At 39.8% G+C, this 19,014-nt stretch overlaps 1 protein-coding gene across 1 annotated transcript in view; it reads left to right on the top strand.

Moving 5' to 3' along the window:
* Window positions 1-18,947, top strand: part of slc30a7 (solute carrier family 30 member 7) — a 20,217-nt gene extending 1,270 nt beyond the window's left edge. The window contains exons 3-5 of the mRNA XM_048601594.1: window positions 9,432-9,545; window positions 10,446-10,533; window positions 18,813-18,947. Of these exons, the coding sequence (XP_048457551.1) occupies window positions 9,432-9,545; window positions 10,446-10,533; window positions 18,813-18,947 (337 nt within the window). The remainder of the gene's footprint in view (window positions 1-9,431; window positions 9,546-10,445; window positions 10,534-18,812) is intronic.
* Window positions 18,948-19,014: the final 67 nt, after the last annotated feature.

Below are 19,014 nucleotides of genomic sequence, written 5' to 3'. Positions count from 1 at the left end.
GCTGCTTGGCCTGCTGTGTTCATCCAGCTCTACACCTTGTTATCTCATATTATTTGTGGTATTGCTTTGGACTGTAAATAATTGCCAGGACACCATGGAGAATGTTTCTGCTCTTTCAGTATTGAGGATAATTCATGTTTATCTTGGGTCAGATGGGGCCTTGGTTTAATGTCTGATCTGAAAGAATGAAACATTCTTTTTGTGCTCCACTTAAAGTGTAAGCCCAGCCATCTGATTAAGTTCCTGGAGTTGGATTGAACCCACAGCATTAAGGAAAGAATGTTACCAATTGACTCAAAGGTGCCAGATTATGTCTCCTTCCTTGTTTGCCAAGTATATACATTAACATAGAAGTAGGCCATTGAGCTCAATTAGTTCAATCCATATTTAACAACCTGCTCCAATATCCATTGATCAAGTTAACACAATCTAGTTCTCTGCCATAATTCATTAATGCTGTACATGCATTCCACTACCCAGAAATTAATTTATTCTTCCATCTGGATTTCTTTTGTTTAAGCTTGTAGCCCTTTATTCTTAACTCCTGATAACTATTTCTATTTACCACAAATAGAATGAGAATTGAATTGGAAAAGCAAAATGTTGTGAATGCTGGAATGTTGGAATAATTACAGAAATAGCTGGTGATCTGCCGATCCTATGAGGGGAAACAACCTTTTTGCATTTACCTTGTTAAGTACTCTTCAATACAGTCACCGCTCAGTCTTCTAAACTCCAACGAGTACGGGCCCAACATATTTAAATCTGTCCTCCTTAAGATAGTTCCTCCATTCCTGGGGTCAGCCTAGTCTGGACTGTCTCCCATGCCAGTCCGTCTTTGCTTCGGGGCCCAAAACTGTTCACAATGCTGTTTTGTAAGGTCTCTCTATTTTTTATATTCTGTTCCTTTTTTTGAAATAAAGGCCCATATTCCATTTAACTTCCCTGTTACCTGCTGAACTTGGATGCTAGCTTTTTGTGATTCCTGCATTAGGACTCCCAAATCCCTCTATCCTGTAGAATTTTGCAGTCTTTTTCCATTTAAATAATGCTCACTCCTCTTTTCTTCTTGCCAAAGTGCATAACCGCATATTTATCCCTATTATATTTCATCCACCAAGTTTTTGTCCACTCACATAACATGTCCATCTGCCCCTGTAGACTCTTTGTGCTATCCTCCCCACTTCTCTTCCTATGTATGCTTGTGTCATCCACAGACCTGGCTATAGTAATTCACTTTCCTCATCCAAACCATTAATGTTTGTTGTAAATAGTGTAGCCCCAGCACTGATCCCTCTGGCACTCCACTAGTTATATATCACCATTCTTCCACCCCCACCACCTCTTCTTTCCCCGCCCCCCCCCCAAAAAAAAATCTGTGTTCTGATTTATCCTATCCATGCTAATATACTGCCTCCAACACCATGGTCGCTTATCTTATTAAATATCCAAATATCCAAACCTTACCAAATGCCTTCTGAAAATCCAAATATATTACAGCTACTGCTACCCTCCTTGTAACCTCAAAGTATTTCACTAAATTTGTCAGGCTTGATTTTTCCCTTCATGCTGACTCTGCTTGGTCATATTAGGTATTTCAAAATATTCTGTTGTTACATCCTTTATAATACAGGCTAGCATTTTCCCAATGATAGATGTTATGATAACTGACCAACAGATTTCTCTTGGTATTCATAATTCTCTGTACAGATGGCATTCTAGTGTTGTGCTCTTGTTGAAGCCTAGATCCTATCTAGAGAAGCCCAATATTGCACAAGATATTTATTAATATTCTTATTAATACTTTACTCTTGTGATAATTGTCAAAGATTTAATGTGTTTAGCTAGAAAAGTAAACTGGACAAAGGCAGATCAGTGGCAACTTCATAGGTTTTTTTGACACAAAGCTTTTAGAACAGCACATTCTGGACTCAACCAGAGGCAGGCTATATTAGACCTGATGTTGTGCCATGAGATAGGGTTAATTAATAATCTCATCATGAAAGCACCCCTAGGTAGGAACAGCCATTAATCATTGAACTTTTCATTCAGTTTCAGGGTGAGAGGCTATTTTCGTAATTTTGAAATAAGTGTAATTATAAGGGCATAAAATCAGCCGTAAAGAAGGGTCACTGGACTCCAAATGTTAATTGCTTTCTCTCCACAGATGTTGTCAGACCTGCTGAGTTTCTGTAGCAATTTGTTTTTGTTACTTTCGTAAATTAAAGTTTGCTAACATGAATTGGTGAATCATGTTAAAGAATAGGTCAGTAGAGATGTAGTGGCAGACATTTGAGGGGATATTCCAGAATACACAGAATAAATAAATTACAAAAAGTAAGACACGTTATATGGGACAGACCTGTCATCTGCGGTTAACTAGAAAGGTTGAAAATAGTATCAATCTTAAAGCCAAGACATGTCCTGTAATTGTGCAAGGACAGGTGGCAGGTCAGAAGATTGGACAGTATATAAAACACCTCAAATTAATGATCAAAAAATTGAGGATAAAATCAGAGTACACAAGAAACAGTAAGGAAATATGAAAATAGGAGATGAGTTTTTGAAATGTTTTTTAAAACGTTAGTGAAGTAACATTGGTCACATAGAAACTGAGTGTAGATAATTGGTAATGGAAAATAAGACGACATGGGTGAGTTGACCAGTTTTTGCATCAATCTTCACTGTGGCGGATTTTTTTTCTTTATTCACTAATGGGATGAGGGTATGGCTGGCTAGGCAGCATTTATTGCCCATCCCTAATTGCCCAGAGGGCTGTTAGGAGTCAACCACATTGCTGTGGATCTGGAGTCACATGTAGGCCAGACCAGGTAAGGATGGCAGTTTCCTTCCCTAAAGGACATTAGTGAACCAGATGAGTTTTTTTCCCAACAATCAGCAATGGCTTCATGGTCATCATTAGACCCTTAATTCCAGATATTTTATTGAATTCAAATTCCATCATCTGCCATGGCAGGATTCAAACCAGTTTCCCAGAACTTGATCTGGGTCTCTGGATTAACAGTGCAGCGATAATACCACTGCACCATCACCTCCCCATGCCAGGAACATCCCAGAAGCAGCCATAAACCAGGAAATGGAAGAGGTGGAGGAACTCGGGAAAATTACGACCATCAGAGAAGTTGCACTGGGTAAATTGTGGCTCATTGGTTAGCACTGCTGCCTCACAGCGCCAGGGACCCAGGTTCGATTCCACCCTCTGGCGACTGTCCGTGTGGAGTTTGCACATTCTCCCCGTGTCTGTGTGTGTTTCCTCCGGGTGCTCCGGTCTCCTCCCACAATCCAAAGATGTGCAGGCTATGTGGATTGGTCATGCTAAATTGCCCATAATGTTCAGCAATGTGTAGATTAGGTGGGTAATAGGGGAATGGGTTTGGGTGGGATGTTCTGAGGGTCCGTGTGGACTTGTTGGGCCAAAGGACCTGTTTCCACACTGTAGGGATTCTATGGTCTAAATTGTTGGAACTGCAAGCTGTCAAGTGACCAGGTCATGATGGATTTCATTTCAAGGTCTCAAAAGAAGTGACTAGTGGGATAGTTGATACATTGGTTTTAATTTTCCAAAAGTCCCGCATTTGAGGTATGCAAGCTGTTATTCAAAGGAGGAGGGAAAATACAAACAGGAGAAACGGAGTAGATGCAGATCACTCGTGCCCACGAGCCTGCTGCACCATTCATTAAGATCACGGCTGATCATTTGTTTGTTCAAATTCCACACACCGATCTACTCCGATAACACTTGATTTTCTTGCCTAAGAAGAACCTAATCACTCACGTTTTAAAAATATTCAACAATCCTATCTCCACCACTTTGTGAAACAGTATTCCAAAAGTTTCACAACCCTCCAAGGTAAAAAAGAAACTCTCTACCTCTCTCCTGAAAGGGTGATCCCTAATTTTAAAACAGTGCCCCCTAGTTCTTGTCAAGACCATTCAAAATCTTATAAACTAAACCTATCCTCATAAGACAACCCACGTGTTCAAGGTATCAATCCAGCAAATCTCCTCTGATCTGTCACTTAGTCTCTTTATTTAAGGAAGATCTAAAACTCTATTATCTCACCAATGCCCCATATACTGAAATGTGACATTCCTCATTATGTTCAATTCCACTTGTAATAAAGGATAGCATCTCATTAGTCATTTGCTGCACCTGAATGCTAACCTCTTGAGACTCATGCTCTCGAACACTTACATTCCTCTACACTTCAGAATTCCAAAGTCATTTTCTGCTGAACAAGTACTCTGCTTTGTTATCCTTCCTGCCAAAGACAACAACTTCACATTTTCTCCTATTGCACTCCATTTGCCAGATGCTCACTCAACCTATCTATAATCCGTCTGCAACTTCCTTATTTCTTCTTCATAACATACTATCTTACCTACCTTGATGTCATTTGTGAATTTAAATACCATGCTTTTGCTCCCCTCGTGTACGTTATTGATGTGAATTGTAAAAAGTTGAGGCTCCAGCACAGATCCTTATGGCACTCCCCTTGTCAACCATGTTGTTATAGGTCTAGAGTCACATGTAAGGCAGACCAATAAGTATGGTAGAGTTCCATCCCTAAAGGACATTACTGAACTAGCTGGGTTTTTATGACAATCAATTATGGTAGTTGTGGTCACTATCACCAAGTTCGCTTTATGTTCCAGATTTTATTCGTTGAATTTGAAGACTTGCCCTGAGACGACAAACAGTGTCATCAAAACTCAGCAGGTTTGACAGAATTTGTGGAGAGAAAGGAAGGGAGTCTAAAACTGAAGGGGTGTCATGTTGGATTTGAGATGCCAACTCTATTTCTCTCTTTTGGGGCAAAGGTTTAACCTGTTCTCTGTTACTTCAGAGTCCAGTGCGGGACACTTATAAGTCTACTGTATATGTCACCATGTTGTGTTTCTTGAAGTAGCCCAAGAGGTTGAGGGATAGGTGGACATACCAGCAAGTTGAGGGAGCATTTAGCTGCATGGAGATCCTCCTCTGACAATTTTTTCCACCTTCAATTGATAGGAAACAGGAAGGCACAGGCTAGTTGGCTTGTATCTGTAATTGGGGAAAATATTAGCAACTATTATTAAAGGAGTTTTATAGGATGGCATTTAGATCAGTTCAAGGTAATTCAAGCAGAGTTGACGAGGTTTTGTAGTCAAATGTGAAACTGCTTTCAATCTGGCGTTATTTGTGGAAGAAATGTGCTGTGAATTATGGGGAACCAATGGTTATACTGCACTTGGATTTTTCTGAAAGCATTTGTTAAAATGCAACATGAAGGATTACAGAAAATAAACGGTCATGGTATAGGGAATGATATTTTGGCATAAATTGTAAATTGGCTGGCTAACAGGAAGCAGAGTAGGCAGAAATGGTTCTTTCAGGTTGGCAAGATGAAGTGAGTGGTTTTCCACAATTGTGGAACCTTGACGTTTGCAAATGATATGAATGAATGATGTGGGAGCAGGAGTCGGCCATTCTGTCCATTGAGCCCACTCTGCCATTCAACGAGATTACAGCTAATCTGATAATCTTCAATTCCACTTTCCTGCCTTATTTCATTACACTTAATTCTCTTAATGAGTGGAAATCTGTCCGTCTCAGCCTTGAATATACTTAACAGCCCAGCCTCTAAAGCCCTCTGTGTGGTATAGAATTCCACAGATTCACTAACTTCTGAGTGGAAAAAATTCCACCTCACCTATGTCTTAAATGGGCGACTCCTGAGCTTATGCCCTCTGGCCCGAGATTCTCCAAGGAGGGGAAATAACCCTGTCAATTCCCCTTAAGAATCTTGTAGGTTTCAGTAAAATCTCCTCTCATTCTTCTCGACCCCATTGAGTGCAAACCCTACCGACTCAATCTCTCCTCAAAGAAAATTCTTCCATACCCAGGATCAACCTAGTGACCCTTCTCTGGACTGACTTTGATGCCAGTATACGTATCTTAAGGGAGCTAAAACTGGCAGAAGGCATGATTGTCAAATTTGCTGATGACACAACAAAAGGTAGACAAATAAGTCATGAGAGGACTTAAGCAGGCTATAAAAAATATAGATTGTGATTGCTCAAAAATCTGGCAAATGATTAAAGTATGGGAAAACGTGAAATTGTCTTTTTTTGGGAAGCATGAAGAAGCACATTGAAGTGGTGAGAGGTTGTAGAGCACAAATGTAAAGGATATGGGTGGCCTAGTGCATTAACCTCAATTTGCTAGTATACTGATACAGATTAATTAAGAAAGCCGCTCTTCTGTTGTTGGAGGAAACAATTTAATAGCTGGAAAGGTGATGCATCACTTACACAGGGTGAGACCACATCTGGGGTACTGTGCACAAAATTGGTCACCTTATTTTAGGAATGATGTAAGTGCATTGGAAACAATTTAGTGAAGGTTTTCCAGACTAATGCCGGTAACAGGCAGGTTGCTTTGTGAGGAGAAGTTGAACAGGCTGGGCTCCAAACACTGGAGTTTAGATGAGTAAGAGACAACTTGATTGAAACATATAAGGTCCTGAGAAATTTTGGTAGTGTACATGTGGACAGGATATTTCCTCTCTCCCCTTTCCCCTTGTGGGAAAAATCTAGAATTAGAGATCACTGTCTAAAAATAAGGATACGTATTTAGAGATGTGGTGAAGTTTTTTTTGAGTTTGAGTCTTTGTACCTGTTTTCCTCAAAAGTCAGTGGCAGCAGAGTTCTTGAATATTTTTAAGACAAGTAAATAGATTCTTGGTAAGCAAGGGGGTGAGAGGTAATCTGCATGAGGCACGATAATGGATTTATGACCCCAGCAGATAAGCTGTGATCTGAGTAAATACCAGAGGAATCTTGTGAGACTGAATGGCCAACTGTTTCTATGTTTGTACTACAATTTATAGCATTTATTTATTACAATGAATCTTTGGAAACTTTTCTGCTCCTCTGCAAGGAAATATTTCCAAAAAAACCTCAATTTCTTTAGATACTTTTATCTTTGAGGCAATTCAAGAAGATGGCTCACAACTATATTTTCAAGGACAGTTATGAATGGGCAATAAACTTGGGCCTCACCAATCATACCCATATCCCATGGATGAACATAGAGAAAGTTCTGTCTTATTTGATTCAGGAATCCTGGGATCTATTGAGCTGCATACTTCGTATATATCTCAGGTTTTATATTCAATACTCCTTGATAATTCCATGTTCTTATAAATCATTCATTCATTTTATGTTCCTCCACAGAACTGAACTCACTATTAGCTTGTGAAATGCTTATTTTTGGAAAAAATTCCATTTGAAAGCTTCATCAAAGGTGCCAAAAGTTTAGAATTTTTAGCTGTTACCCTTTTTCTCCTTTCAGTTCTTCCTCTACTCCCACCCCAAGCCTGAAGAATTGGATCCTTCCTGGGGTGGGATTTTTGCAAGCACTGTGTGACCTCTACCAACTCAGATGCAATCATTATATTTGCACAAATCTTGACCTTCAAAACTGAATTCATTTTTGGAGATAGTAGTAGGAATTGCCGATGCTGGAGAATCTGAGATAACAAGGTGTAGAGCTGATGAACACAGCAGGCCAGGCAGCATCAGAGGAGCAGGAAAGCTGACGTTTTGGGGTCTGGACCCTTCTTCAAAATTCATTTTTAGCTGATATATCGCACCCATTCATGAAGCTCTGTATACTGCTTTGGTTGAGATCATGCAACTCTGTAATGATTATAGTGCAAATGTGGGACATGGTTGTTGTGACTTTTTTAAATTCATTCACAGGATAAGGGCATCACTGGCTAAGCCAGCATTTATTGCCCAGAGGGCAGTTAATGAGTCAATCACCTTTCTGGAGATCTAGAGTCACATGTAGGCCAGACCAGCTAAAGATGCCACTTCCTTCCCTAAAGGACATCAGTGAACCAGATGGGTTTTTCCAACAATCAATAATTAGACTGTGTTTATTCCAGATTTTTTTTTTTCAAATTTCCACCATCTGCCAATGGCAGGATTTGAACCGTGATCCCCTGAATATTACCCAGGCCTGTGGATTAATAGTGTAGAGATAAGACCAGTAGGCCATCACCTCCTCTGTAGTTGACCTTGTATTCAATCTGCTGAGGTTCATTGAGTTTTCAGCAACTATTTGGGTGGGAGCAGAAGGAATGTACTTGCATCTGAGGAGATCCTGGTGTCAAATCCAATGAATTTGGGTTTTTTTACTTATTAGGACATGCGATCTGGAACTCTGGTAAAGCCAACATTTATTACTGCTGATAGTTTTTCTTCAAAAAGATTTCAGTGATTTAATGAAATATTGCATATTAAATATTTAATTATCAAAAGATTTTCTTTCAAATTTGTTTAACATAAACTGTAAATCAATCCTCCTTATGTATGAAAGCTGTGATTTTTTTTTATTTTTAAAGGGACTTCAGTGTTTTTGTGCAGTTTGACAGCGCCAGGGACCTGGGTTCAATTCCACCCTCGGGCGACTGTCTGTGTGGAGTTTGCACATTCTCCCCATGTCTGCGTGAGTTTCCTCTGGGTGCTCTGGTTTCCTCCCACAGTCCAAAGATGGGCAGGTTAGGTGGATTGGCTATGCTGAATTGTCCATAGTGCCCAGAGATGTTCAGGTTAGGTGGGTTAGACATGGGGAAAATGCACGGTTAGGGGAATGGGTCTGGGTGGGATGCTCTTCAGAGGGACGGTGTGGACTTGTTGGGACAAATAGCCTGTTTCCACACTGTAGGAATTCTACGATTCTATGAATACCAACAGTGCACGGTCAATTCGTACACACTTTGAGGTTACCATGAAGAACTCTACTTCTCAACCTCTCCACTTGCCTGAGGTGTGGTGACCCTCAGGTTAGACCACTACTACCAGTTTTCTCTGTAACGAGAAAGCAGCCCTATTGTCCAGTAGGAATCTGGCAAATTTACTTTATCTTCCTCTTGATTTACCCTGACTTCCCAAGTTTGATCCTTGCCCCCAGTACTTCGTTTTAGTTTCAAAATCCTCTACTTCTCTAGTTATGTGACTGGCAAGCACACTGGCCCCAGCATGGTTCAGGTAGATGTTATCCCCTTAGTACAGTTCCCACTTCACAAGGGCTGCCACCACCCCACTGGTACCCACTTTTCCCTCACAAAGTCTTTGAGTCAAAGAACTCTTGAGCTAATGTGTCTCATCTCGTTTGCCATATGCCAATTTGTATGTGTCTCAGGTAATAATGCAGAGGTTACAATCTTTAATGCTCATTTGGCATCTCCTCATACTGACAATGCAGAACCTTATTCTTTGTTCTGCCTATGTTGGCAGTATCTACGTGGATGGTCTGGTCTATTACAGTCTGAAATAGACTTGAGACTCAAATGGAATTGTACCATATTAACTCTGGAGTTCTATTGGAAATGTGTTGACTTTGATCTGTTGTGCTTTAGTTTAGGTCTCATTTCAGATTCATTCCATATGTTCTTTGACTGTACTGCCCTTCTGGCTGGATTGGCAGCATCTGTGATCTCCAGGTGGCGGTCGAATGATACATTTTCCTATGGGTAAGAGCATGAGGTCTTATTGATGTTTGATTAGTAGCCGTTTTTTTTTTCTTTTTGATAATCAGTCCCCTCCTGTTTTCTTTCCAGTTACTGACATGGTTTTGGGAAGGCTACTGTCTGTCCTAGACTGAACCACAAACTCTACTAAAGTTTGCTTTAATTGTGAATAAATTTTAAGCTCTACTGTTATTTATTTGCAAAAGCCATAGATCTGTTGTATTTATTTTTATTTCTGTCTAAAGTAAAACAGGAATTTGACATTTATTCTCCTCCCTCCCCCCGCCCCCCCCTTTACTCATCCCATTTTCACAGATGTTGATGCTGCTTTTCCTTCTTAAAAATAATTTTTTATGCTTCTCTTTTTGCCCAAATGTATTATTGATGTATTCATCAATCAGATGCATGTTTACAATTGTAGCTTTCATTCTGACAATAGCTTCTCTGTGATCATTTGAGTCACTGTTTCTAATTGAAAAAGCATTTGGGTTCGTGGGTATCACAGATGAGACAATTTGACAGAGTCTTTTCTTTTACATATCATAATTTTGCATGGAATTTCAGTCTGATGTCATTATCAACAAAGTGCATCCAAATTTGGGATCAGGAAATGGTTACATATTGTAGACAAAGGGGAAACGTGCTATAAGAAATGAATATGGAGCTTGGAGTGTATCTTGGGTTGCCATGATTGAGGCAAGTAATGTGTAGACAATACAGGGATGAATTACAAAATAGTACAAGCCACAATGTACTATTAGAGGAAAGACATCATTTACACTGTCTGGTTATCTTGAACAATTGTATTTAGCAATTTTGAAGAAACCAGTTGTTGATCTTGGTCATGTAGTAACAAGATGATTATACTATTCCTTCATATTGTATTTTGTTTCCTTTTGGCAGATATGTGCGAGCAGAAGTTTTGGCTGGATTTGTGAATGGATTATTTCTGATCTTCACAGCCTTTTTCATTTTCTCAGAAGGAATAGAGGTTGGTCAGTGAAAGACATTATGGCTATACGTCAGCTGTAGGATTTCATGCTAGAAAATTCTTTTTGGTTCTTGAAAGAATGATATTTGACTGAAAATATGGCACTGGAGGAGCATTTTAGTGATAGTGAGCTTAGTTCAGTAAGATTTGAAGTAATTGTGGATAAGGACAAAGATGGACCGGGAATAAAGGTTTTGAATTGGGGTAAAGCTGATTTTTAACAAGACAAGACAGGATCTGGCAGAAATGGACTGGGAGCAGCTGCTTGTAGGAAAATCCACATCAGTGCAGTGGGAGACATTCAGAAGGGTAATGATGACTGTGCAGGGCTAACGGTCCTATAAAGGTCAAACGGGCGGTATCAACAAGTCCACAGAACCCTAGATGTCAGGATTAACAGAATTAGATGGGTGGTGTGGGAGAGCGGAAAGGAAGCTGATGAGAGATGCCAAAAGCTCAAAACAGTAGAGTTGTGCAGAAAGTTTGGGGGTTGCTTGAAGATATAAATTAGGAAAGCCAAAAAAGGACTTGAAAAAGCATTGGTTAACATTCATTATAGGAAAGAAATGATTATACAAGAGAGGGTGCAGAAGGGATTCACGAGGATGTTGCCTGAGCTGGAGTGATTCAGCAATGAAGCTAGACTTGATAGGTTGGAAGACACACAAAAAGGAATTGTTGGGAGAAACCCAGCAGGTCTGACAGCATCTGTAGAGAGAATAGAGTTAACGTTTAGAGTTGAGTGATCTTGTTTTAACATTGCGTTTCTGCCTTAGAAAACATCGAGGAATGCAAAGTTCTGAGGGGCATAGGCAGGGTAGATAGAAAGAAACATTTTGCCTTAGTAGAGGGGTCAGCAATCAGAGGCCACACTTTCATGGTAAGGAGCAGGAGTTCTACAGGGGATTTGAGGAAATTTTTTTTTAAACCCAGAGTAGTGTGTGTCTCGAACCCACTGCCTAATAGGGTGGTAGAGGCAAGATCCCGCAAGAGCTGTTTAGATGAGCACTTGAAATGCCATAGTATACAAGGCCAGGGGCCAAGTGCTGGGAAATCTGTTAAAAATTAGATTAGATGGGTGTCTGATGATTGGCATGGACACAGTGGGCTAAAGGGCCTCATTCCATGCTGTAAAATTTCTGACTCCTCTGAATGTCAATTGGAGTTGAATAAGATTTGCAACAGTTGCTTGGTGAAGTGATCTTTGTTGTGTTTTTCTACGTTTTGAAAACGTGATTTAACCACTGTCTTTGGAGTCGAATTTCGGTGATGCCTTAGGCCATCTTGTATCACACTGTACAGATTCATTTCCAATATTTTCAAAAGTGATCTCCAATTTTTCTTCTCTCCCATTTTATTCTCATGAAGATGTTACCAACTTGCTTGTGATCATATGCCCCTACAGAACTTAAGGTTTTTAGTGACTTTAGGCAGCAAGTGTGGGTGAGCTATTGATTATAACAGGCGTCATAGCTAAGCCCAACTCTAAATGTCATCATTATCAGAAGCTGAAACTGTGGCTATTTTCTCTACTTCACCCCCAACTTAAAAATACTGATAGGTTCCACCTTGGTTGAAAGCAGATAGCTCATAGCTCTGTAATGCACATTTAGGATACACATGAGACCATCTGATATATCTCAGTTATATGCTTATTGCGTTATCCGTTTTCAGTACAAGTGAAACCAATTTTATTTCTTTGGGTCAGTGGGAGTTTTTAGGGACTAAGGTGGTTTGCGGCTATAGTTTGGCCTTTTTTGGAAGATAGTTGGATTTACCATCACCGCTGCGCTATCAAAGGAGTTCACCGTTGGGCAAATTCAGGAGTCTAGAAATTACAGCATTGAAAAGAATAATTTGTATTGTGTGTGCCAATGCTTTTCTCTTTAATGTTGTCTACTTTAACTCCACTTTCTGCACTTAAAGGTTAAATATATAAAACCATTTTTAGTGAATAGTTATCTTTTTTTTTGTTGTCTCTGCCTCAGTAGAAACTTGTGGCAAAACATTGTTTGGCTGACCCTCTGAAACTTCTTAGAGCTTCCTGTTCCTAACTTCTAACTTAATTGGGGTAAGGGATAATCTGCAAGTGAATCATTTTAGACAATACAGCCACTGTATTGAGCACTTGCTTGCTCTTGCAATCTCTCTGTCTTTTGCATTGAGGAAGGTCAGTTAATTGACCCAATTATGATCACTGCAGAATTTTAAAAAAAAGCAATACCTATATTTATAAAATTAAGCCGGTTTTATTATATCTATTTAATAGGACTTGTTTGTTGGTGGAGCTCACTCTGTGATAGACAAGGACAGAGATACCTTAATAAAACTGTGTTTAAAGTATAAGAGCCAATGATGCCCCACAGAAACAAATCAATTTTATCTCCAGAACTTGATATTCCAATGTGCAGCCAAATCAAATCAGCCTCCCTATTCCAGTATTAGCAACACAGTTTTTTAAAAAATGTTTAGTGATTCTCAAAGTTGACCCCAATGGTTCCAAACCAGATTTTGAATAACCAGTACCAGACACCAGTAAACAAAGATTTAACAAGTATTAATAATGTTTTTGGCAGAGGAAATTTTAAATCACAACATAATCTAATTTCTATGATTTTAAACCCAACCTTCCTTGATTTTGGCACACTCACACAAAGAAAGACAAACAGGCAGAGTTGGATGATAAATCAAAGGGAACTTTTAAACTAGTATGGAGGTCAGGTAGGGGTATCCTAAGGAATAGGGAGAAAGCTGAGGATGGTTTGGAAGTTAAAGTGAGAAATTTTATTGGATAAGACAGACAAGAGCATGTTAGAGAACGAGGTAACTGTAGAATTAAGCTATTTATTTCAATGCAAGAGCTCTGACCGGTAAGCTGGATGAATTTGGCATGTATGGGAACATTGGACTGGGATATTATAGCTATCACAAATGTGGCTGAGGGAGGGATAGGACTGGCAGCTTAATTTTCTGGGGTTTAAATGCTATAGGAAGGATGGAAAGGGAAGAAAGAGAGGAGGGGGAATGGTGTTTTTCATTAGGGAAAACATCGTTGCTGTGCTTGGGGAGGATATTCCTGGAAGATTGTCCAGTAAAACTATATGGGTGGAGCTTAGAAATAAGAAATGGGTTATCACCTTGACATAGTCAGCAGGAAACTGTAGAGAGATCTCGCATATGTGTAAGGATAAATGGGTTGTAATAGTAAAGCACTTTAATTTTCCAAACATAGACTGAGACTGCCATAATGTTAAGGGCTTGGATGGGGAAGAATTTGTTTAATGTGTTCAAGAAATTTTTCTTATCAATATATTGATGTACCTACCAGAGAAGGAGCGAAACTTGACATTCTTTCGGGAAATAATTCTGGGCAAGTGACTGAAGTGTTAGTGAAGAGCACTTTGGGGCTAATGACCATAATTCAATTAAAATAGTTTTAAAATAGTTATGGAAAAAGGATAGGCCTTGTATAAAAGTTAAAGCTCTGAGTTGGAGTGAGGCCAATTTCGACTGTATGAGATAGCAACATTCAAAAGTTAATTGGGTTAGACTGTTTGCAGGTAAAAGGATGACTGGTAAGTGGGAGGCACTCAAAAGTGAGATGAGTGTTCAGAAGCAGTATGTTCCTGTTAGAGCGAAGGGTAAGGCTGGTAGGAGTAGGGAATAATGGATGAATAGAGATATTGAGGTTCTGGTTAAGAATAAGGAGGCATATGTCAGGTATCAGCAACTGGGATCGAGATAATCTTTTGAAGGTTACAAGGGGAGGAGGGGCATTCTTAGAAGGGCAGTCAGGAGGGCTAAAAAGGGATGTGAGCACTTTTGCAGGTAAAGTCAGAGTCCAAAGAGATTCTGCAAGTATATCAAGAGCAACTAGGGAGTGCATAGGCCCTAGGGAAAAGCAGGGTTTGGGGCAGACCTTCATCCAGTCTTCAGCACTGGCTTCATCCAGTCGCTAGTAGCATTATTAATTCAATAGAAGTGGGACAATCAATAAAGCGCCAGAGTTCAGTTTACAGTTAAAAGCATCGTGGTTCAAAGAAACAGACAGTAATGAGCAGATTTACAGATTCTTCTTTGCTGCAGCCATAGATTTGCCTCCCACGCACCACATCACATTATATATTCACACCCAAACTTCAATGACACTCATCATCATCCAGTCACGATCATGAATAGCAAGCCCACAGCCACGTTCTGCTACCGCCAGCAGGATTAATCACCTATCAGCAGTAAGTCTAAACTACCACAGACAGTATTGGCTCGACAGCAAAATAAAGCCTATGGTCACCAACAGCATCCAGCTTCCAACATAAACACAAAAATGCCAGCAGTATCAAACATGCCCTGGAATAATATCACCCAGTGCTCAAGACCAACATGATTCAGCAGCAAAAAACCCCAGCAGTAAAATCCAGTGACCAAGAATAATGATCTAATCTCCAGCAGCATCACATAACATTGGTGATTGGGATTTTCTCCAATGACTATGAACGCCAGCCATGGCAAAGCCCAATTAGAAACAATAACAAGCCACTTGCCAACAGCATTGACCAGGCGCCAACAACTAAATGCATTCATGGGTAAGACCATTTACCTGTCAGAAACATCAACAAAACTTAGTCACTGGCAATCACATCACCTGCTCACTGGCAGCATCTCCCACAGTAGTTTCCGCTTTGGTGTGGCAGTTCTCTAATGCTAAATATTCTGGGGATTATGTTAAATACCGTTCCCCTATTCATCAATCATATTATAGCCAATTCACATCGCTGGAACACATGTTAAAGGAGAACTCCCTGTATTTAAGAAAGGATGCAACGAGAAGCCAGCAAACTATAGACCAGTGAGTCTGACATCAATGGTTGATAACTTGTTGGAGGGGATTCTGAGAGATGTGATTTACGTGCATTTGGAGAGGCAAGGACTCATTGGGAGTAGTCAGCGTGGCTTTGTGTGTGGGAAATCATGTCTTTCAAACTTGATTGAATTTTTTTTTTTTTTGAGGATGTGACTAAAAATAGATGAAGGCAGAGTGGTAGACATCTGTGTGGACTTCTGCGAGGCCTTCGGCAGAGTTCCGCATGGTATGCTGGTTAGTAAAGTTGGCTCACATGGGGAAAGCTTGCCAGTTGGATACAGAATTGGCTTGATGATTGGAGACAGAGGGTGGTGGTGGAGGGTAGGTTTTCAAACTGGAGGTCTGTGACCAGTGGTGTTCTGCGAGGATCAGTACTGGATCCACTGTTGTTTGTCTTTTATAGAAATGATTTGGATGAAAATTTAGGAAGCATGGTTAGTAAGTTTGCGGATGACACCAAGTTTGATGGCATAGTAGATAGTGAGGAAGGGTATGTAAGATTACAAAGGGATCTTGATCAGTCGGGCCAATGGGCCAAGGAGTGGCAGATGGAGTATAATTTAGGTAAGTGTGAGGTGTTGCATTTTGGCAAGATGAACAAGGGCAGCACTTCACAATTAATGGTAAGGTCCTGGGGAGTATTGTTAAACAGAGACCTAGGGGTTCAGGTACATAGTTCATTGAAATTGGCAACAGTGTGTTAAGGAAGACATTTGATGCACTTGCCTTCGTTAGTCAGATTGTTGAATTTAGGAGTTGAGATGTCATGTTGCATATGTATGGGATATTGGCGGCACTACTGTGTACGTTTCTGGTTGCCCTGTTGTAGGAAGGATAAGATTAAATTGGAGAGGGTGCAGAAAAGATTTATTAGAGTTGAAAGGAGTGACTGGATAAGTTGGGACTTTTTCACTGGAGCGTAGGAGGTTGAGGAGTAACCTTTATAGAAATTTATAAAATCATGAGGGGTATGGATGAAGTAAATAGCAAAGGTCTTTTCCCTAGTGTTTGGATTTTTTTTCAGGTGGCAGGAGAAAAATTTAAAAGGGAGCTGAGGGACAACTTTTGCGCATGGAGGCTGGTTTGTATATGGAGTGGAACTTCCAGAGAACATAATAGATGCAGGTAGAGTTAGGACATTGGAAAGACATTTTGGAAAGAAAAAGGAAAAGTTTAGATGGATATGGGCCAAATGCAGGTCAGTGGAAGTAGTTTAGTTTGGGAAACATGGTCAGTGTGGATGAGTTGGACTGAAAGGTCTGTATCCGAAGAGTCTGATGTGTGACTCCATGACTCTGAATGAGATGTAACTGGCCAGTTCACTTTAGCTGACTCCATGATCTGTAACATCACTGGCACGTAGGATTATATCTTGCTTGGTTTCCTAAAACACCAGTGCATGCAGGTAGCTTCCAGTAGGCTTTGAGGAATATTCATTTAATTCTTATAACAGATTCTGTTCTGAGTTTCAGTAAGTTGGTAATGAGAGAATGACCAGAGAGCAATCAAACATCTGGCCTGGAGTTTTCACTGGCACGATCCTTCTGACGTAAAATACAATTCAAAAACCAAGTCACACTCTGGTCTCTCTTTATTAGACTGCCTATCTCCCTTAGGTCCCAACTAACGTTCGATATCTGCCATTTTTTTGAGCAGAAAGCCTCTCCATAGTCAAAGCATTTTATAACACACGTTTTAAGTAAGAAACAGCCTGCAATTAACTTTCAGACTTGGCCTCATGAACAAAAAACAGTTTGGTGTTTTTTGTAAACAAGCTGCTACTTTCACTCAGTGCTCAGTTTACAGTTCCAAAACAAAAATGTTTTTTATAATGAAAAATTGGTACCTGGTAACTTATTTCCTAGCTCTGGGCAAAAAATAATTCTGCTTGGCATAACCCTGGGAAATGGAGTACAGTGTGCAGAAATGTGAACTGAGCCACTTTCAGCTTAAGCATTTGCTAAATGGTGAGAAGCAGGAGTCAAAGTACAGAAGTAATTAAAAAATTTAATGAACAACTAAAAATTACTATTAAATTATTGTTGGACCCTGTTTTGAATACTGGGCAGCTGTTGAAGAATATGTTGGCTAACACAGTAGATAGAGGCAAAATGTAGGCATTTTTTTTTCTGTGCAGCAAGTAGATTTTGAATTAGAACATTGACCTTGATACTTAACACCTTTAATATGCATTTCACCAGGGTCATTATAAAATAATTTGTCATCAAGCCATATAAGTGAATTTTCGAGCAGATTGTGTAGCAATAGCCAACTCTCTTATTAGGATGAGATGATCAAGAGAAGACCAGTTTGAAGAAATAAGAGCAAGATGCACTGACTTTTGGTGTGGTACACTTCGTAAAGAATGAAGAGTGGAAGGGCTGTCAGGAAAGAGATTTTAGTAGGAATTGGACACTCTTTCCATAAGTATTAATAACTATTATCTGATTAACCTACACCTTCCTCTACGACAACATGAGAGACATGCAACACCACCAAGACGTTGATCAAAGTGGTAGGTCTTAAAGGAAGAAAGTTATGGAGGCAGAATGGTTTGAGGGGACGCACATGGCTTGAAAGTAATTACCGAGATGGAGAGCCAGTGAAATCAAAGAGGAATTGAAAGCAAGGATGAGGCATTGCTTGACCAGAAGTCTCAGTAAGGCAGCAACCATGAGTGACAGCTGAACAGAGGTTGGTGCGAGTATGGGTAAGGGCAACAGAGTTTTGGATGATTTCAACTTCAGAAAAGTTGGAATGTTGTAGGCAAACACCGAATGCCTTGGAATAGTTAAGTCTAGAGGAACAAGACATGGATGAGGCTCTAATAATATTAAAATAGGTGGTCATAATGAAAGCATGGAACTGTGGTTTGAAGCTTGTCCTGATTTGGATATGAAACCATATTTGGTTCAGCCTTTGAAACTTACTTTGGAAAAGTATGGAGGAATGGTGCTTATTGCAGAGACCAAAAATAATATCTTTGTCCTGCTCAATGGTTGACTGGATGAGAGAAATTTCCTCTCTTTCTTAACGTGCAGCAAGTATTGTGACAATTTAAAAACAGTCGAGAGAAGTGGTAGTGGATGTAGAGCCGAATGTCATCAGTGTACGTATGAACAACAAAACAGAACTTTTAACAGTTTTTCTGGAAAGTACAACCATTTCTTTCTGTTGATCCACAAACCATAAAAAAGACCCTTTACGAAAAGTTAATAAAAACCTTGTACATTTCTGACTGGAGTTGAAAAGTATTAGAATTGAATTTTGTGTAACAACATGTTGGACATCTGACTCGCTTTAAGGATGTGACATGGAACATGGCCTGCACCTGGAAAAAAAAACTAATTATTCTTCTACCTGTAAGATTATATCCAGCTTCAGTTCTCTTTCAGCTCTAATTTATTTTTTCTTTCAGAGAGCTCTAGAACCTCCTGAAGTGCACCACGACCGGCTGCTATCTATATCTGTGCTTGGGTTTCTGGTGAATTTGGTTGGCATTTTTGTATTTAAACATGGTGGACACGGACATTCTCACGACGGTGGTAAGTGACCAATTCTGTGAACTTGTAGAAACCCTGTAAGTATCGTATTGTTTATTTAAACTGATAATTAAGACC

This window comes from Rhincodon typus, chromosome 10 (assembly GCF_021869965.1).
Source record: "Rhincodon typus isolate 14 chromosome 10, sRhiTyp1.1, whole genome shotgun sequence".
Lineage (NCBI taxonomy): Eukaryota > Metazoa > Chordata > Chondrichthyes > Orectolobiformes > Rhincodontidae > Rhincodon > Rhincodon typus.
This window is presented reverse-complemented; position numbering and strand designations above follow the sequence as displayed.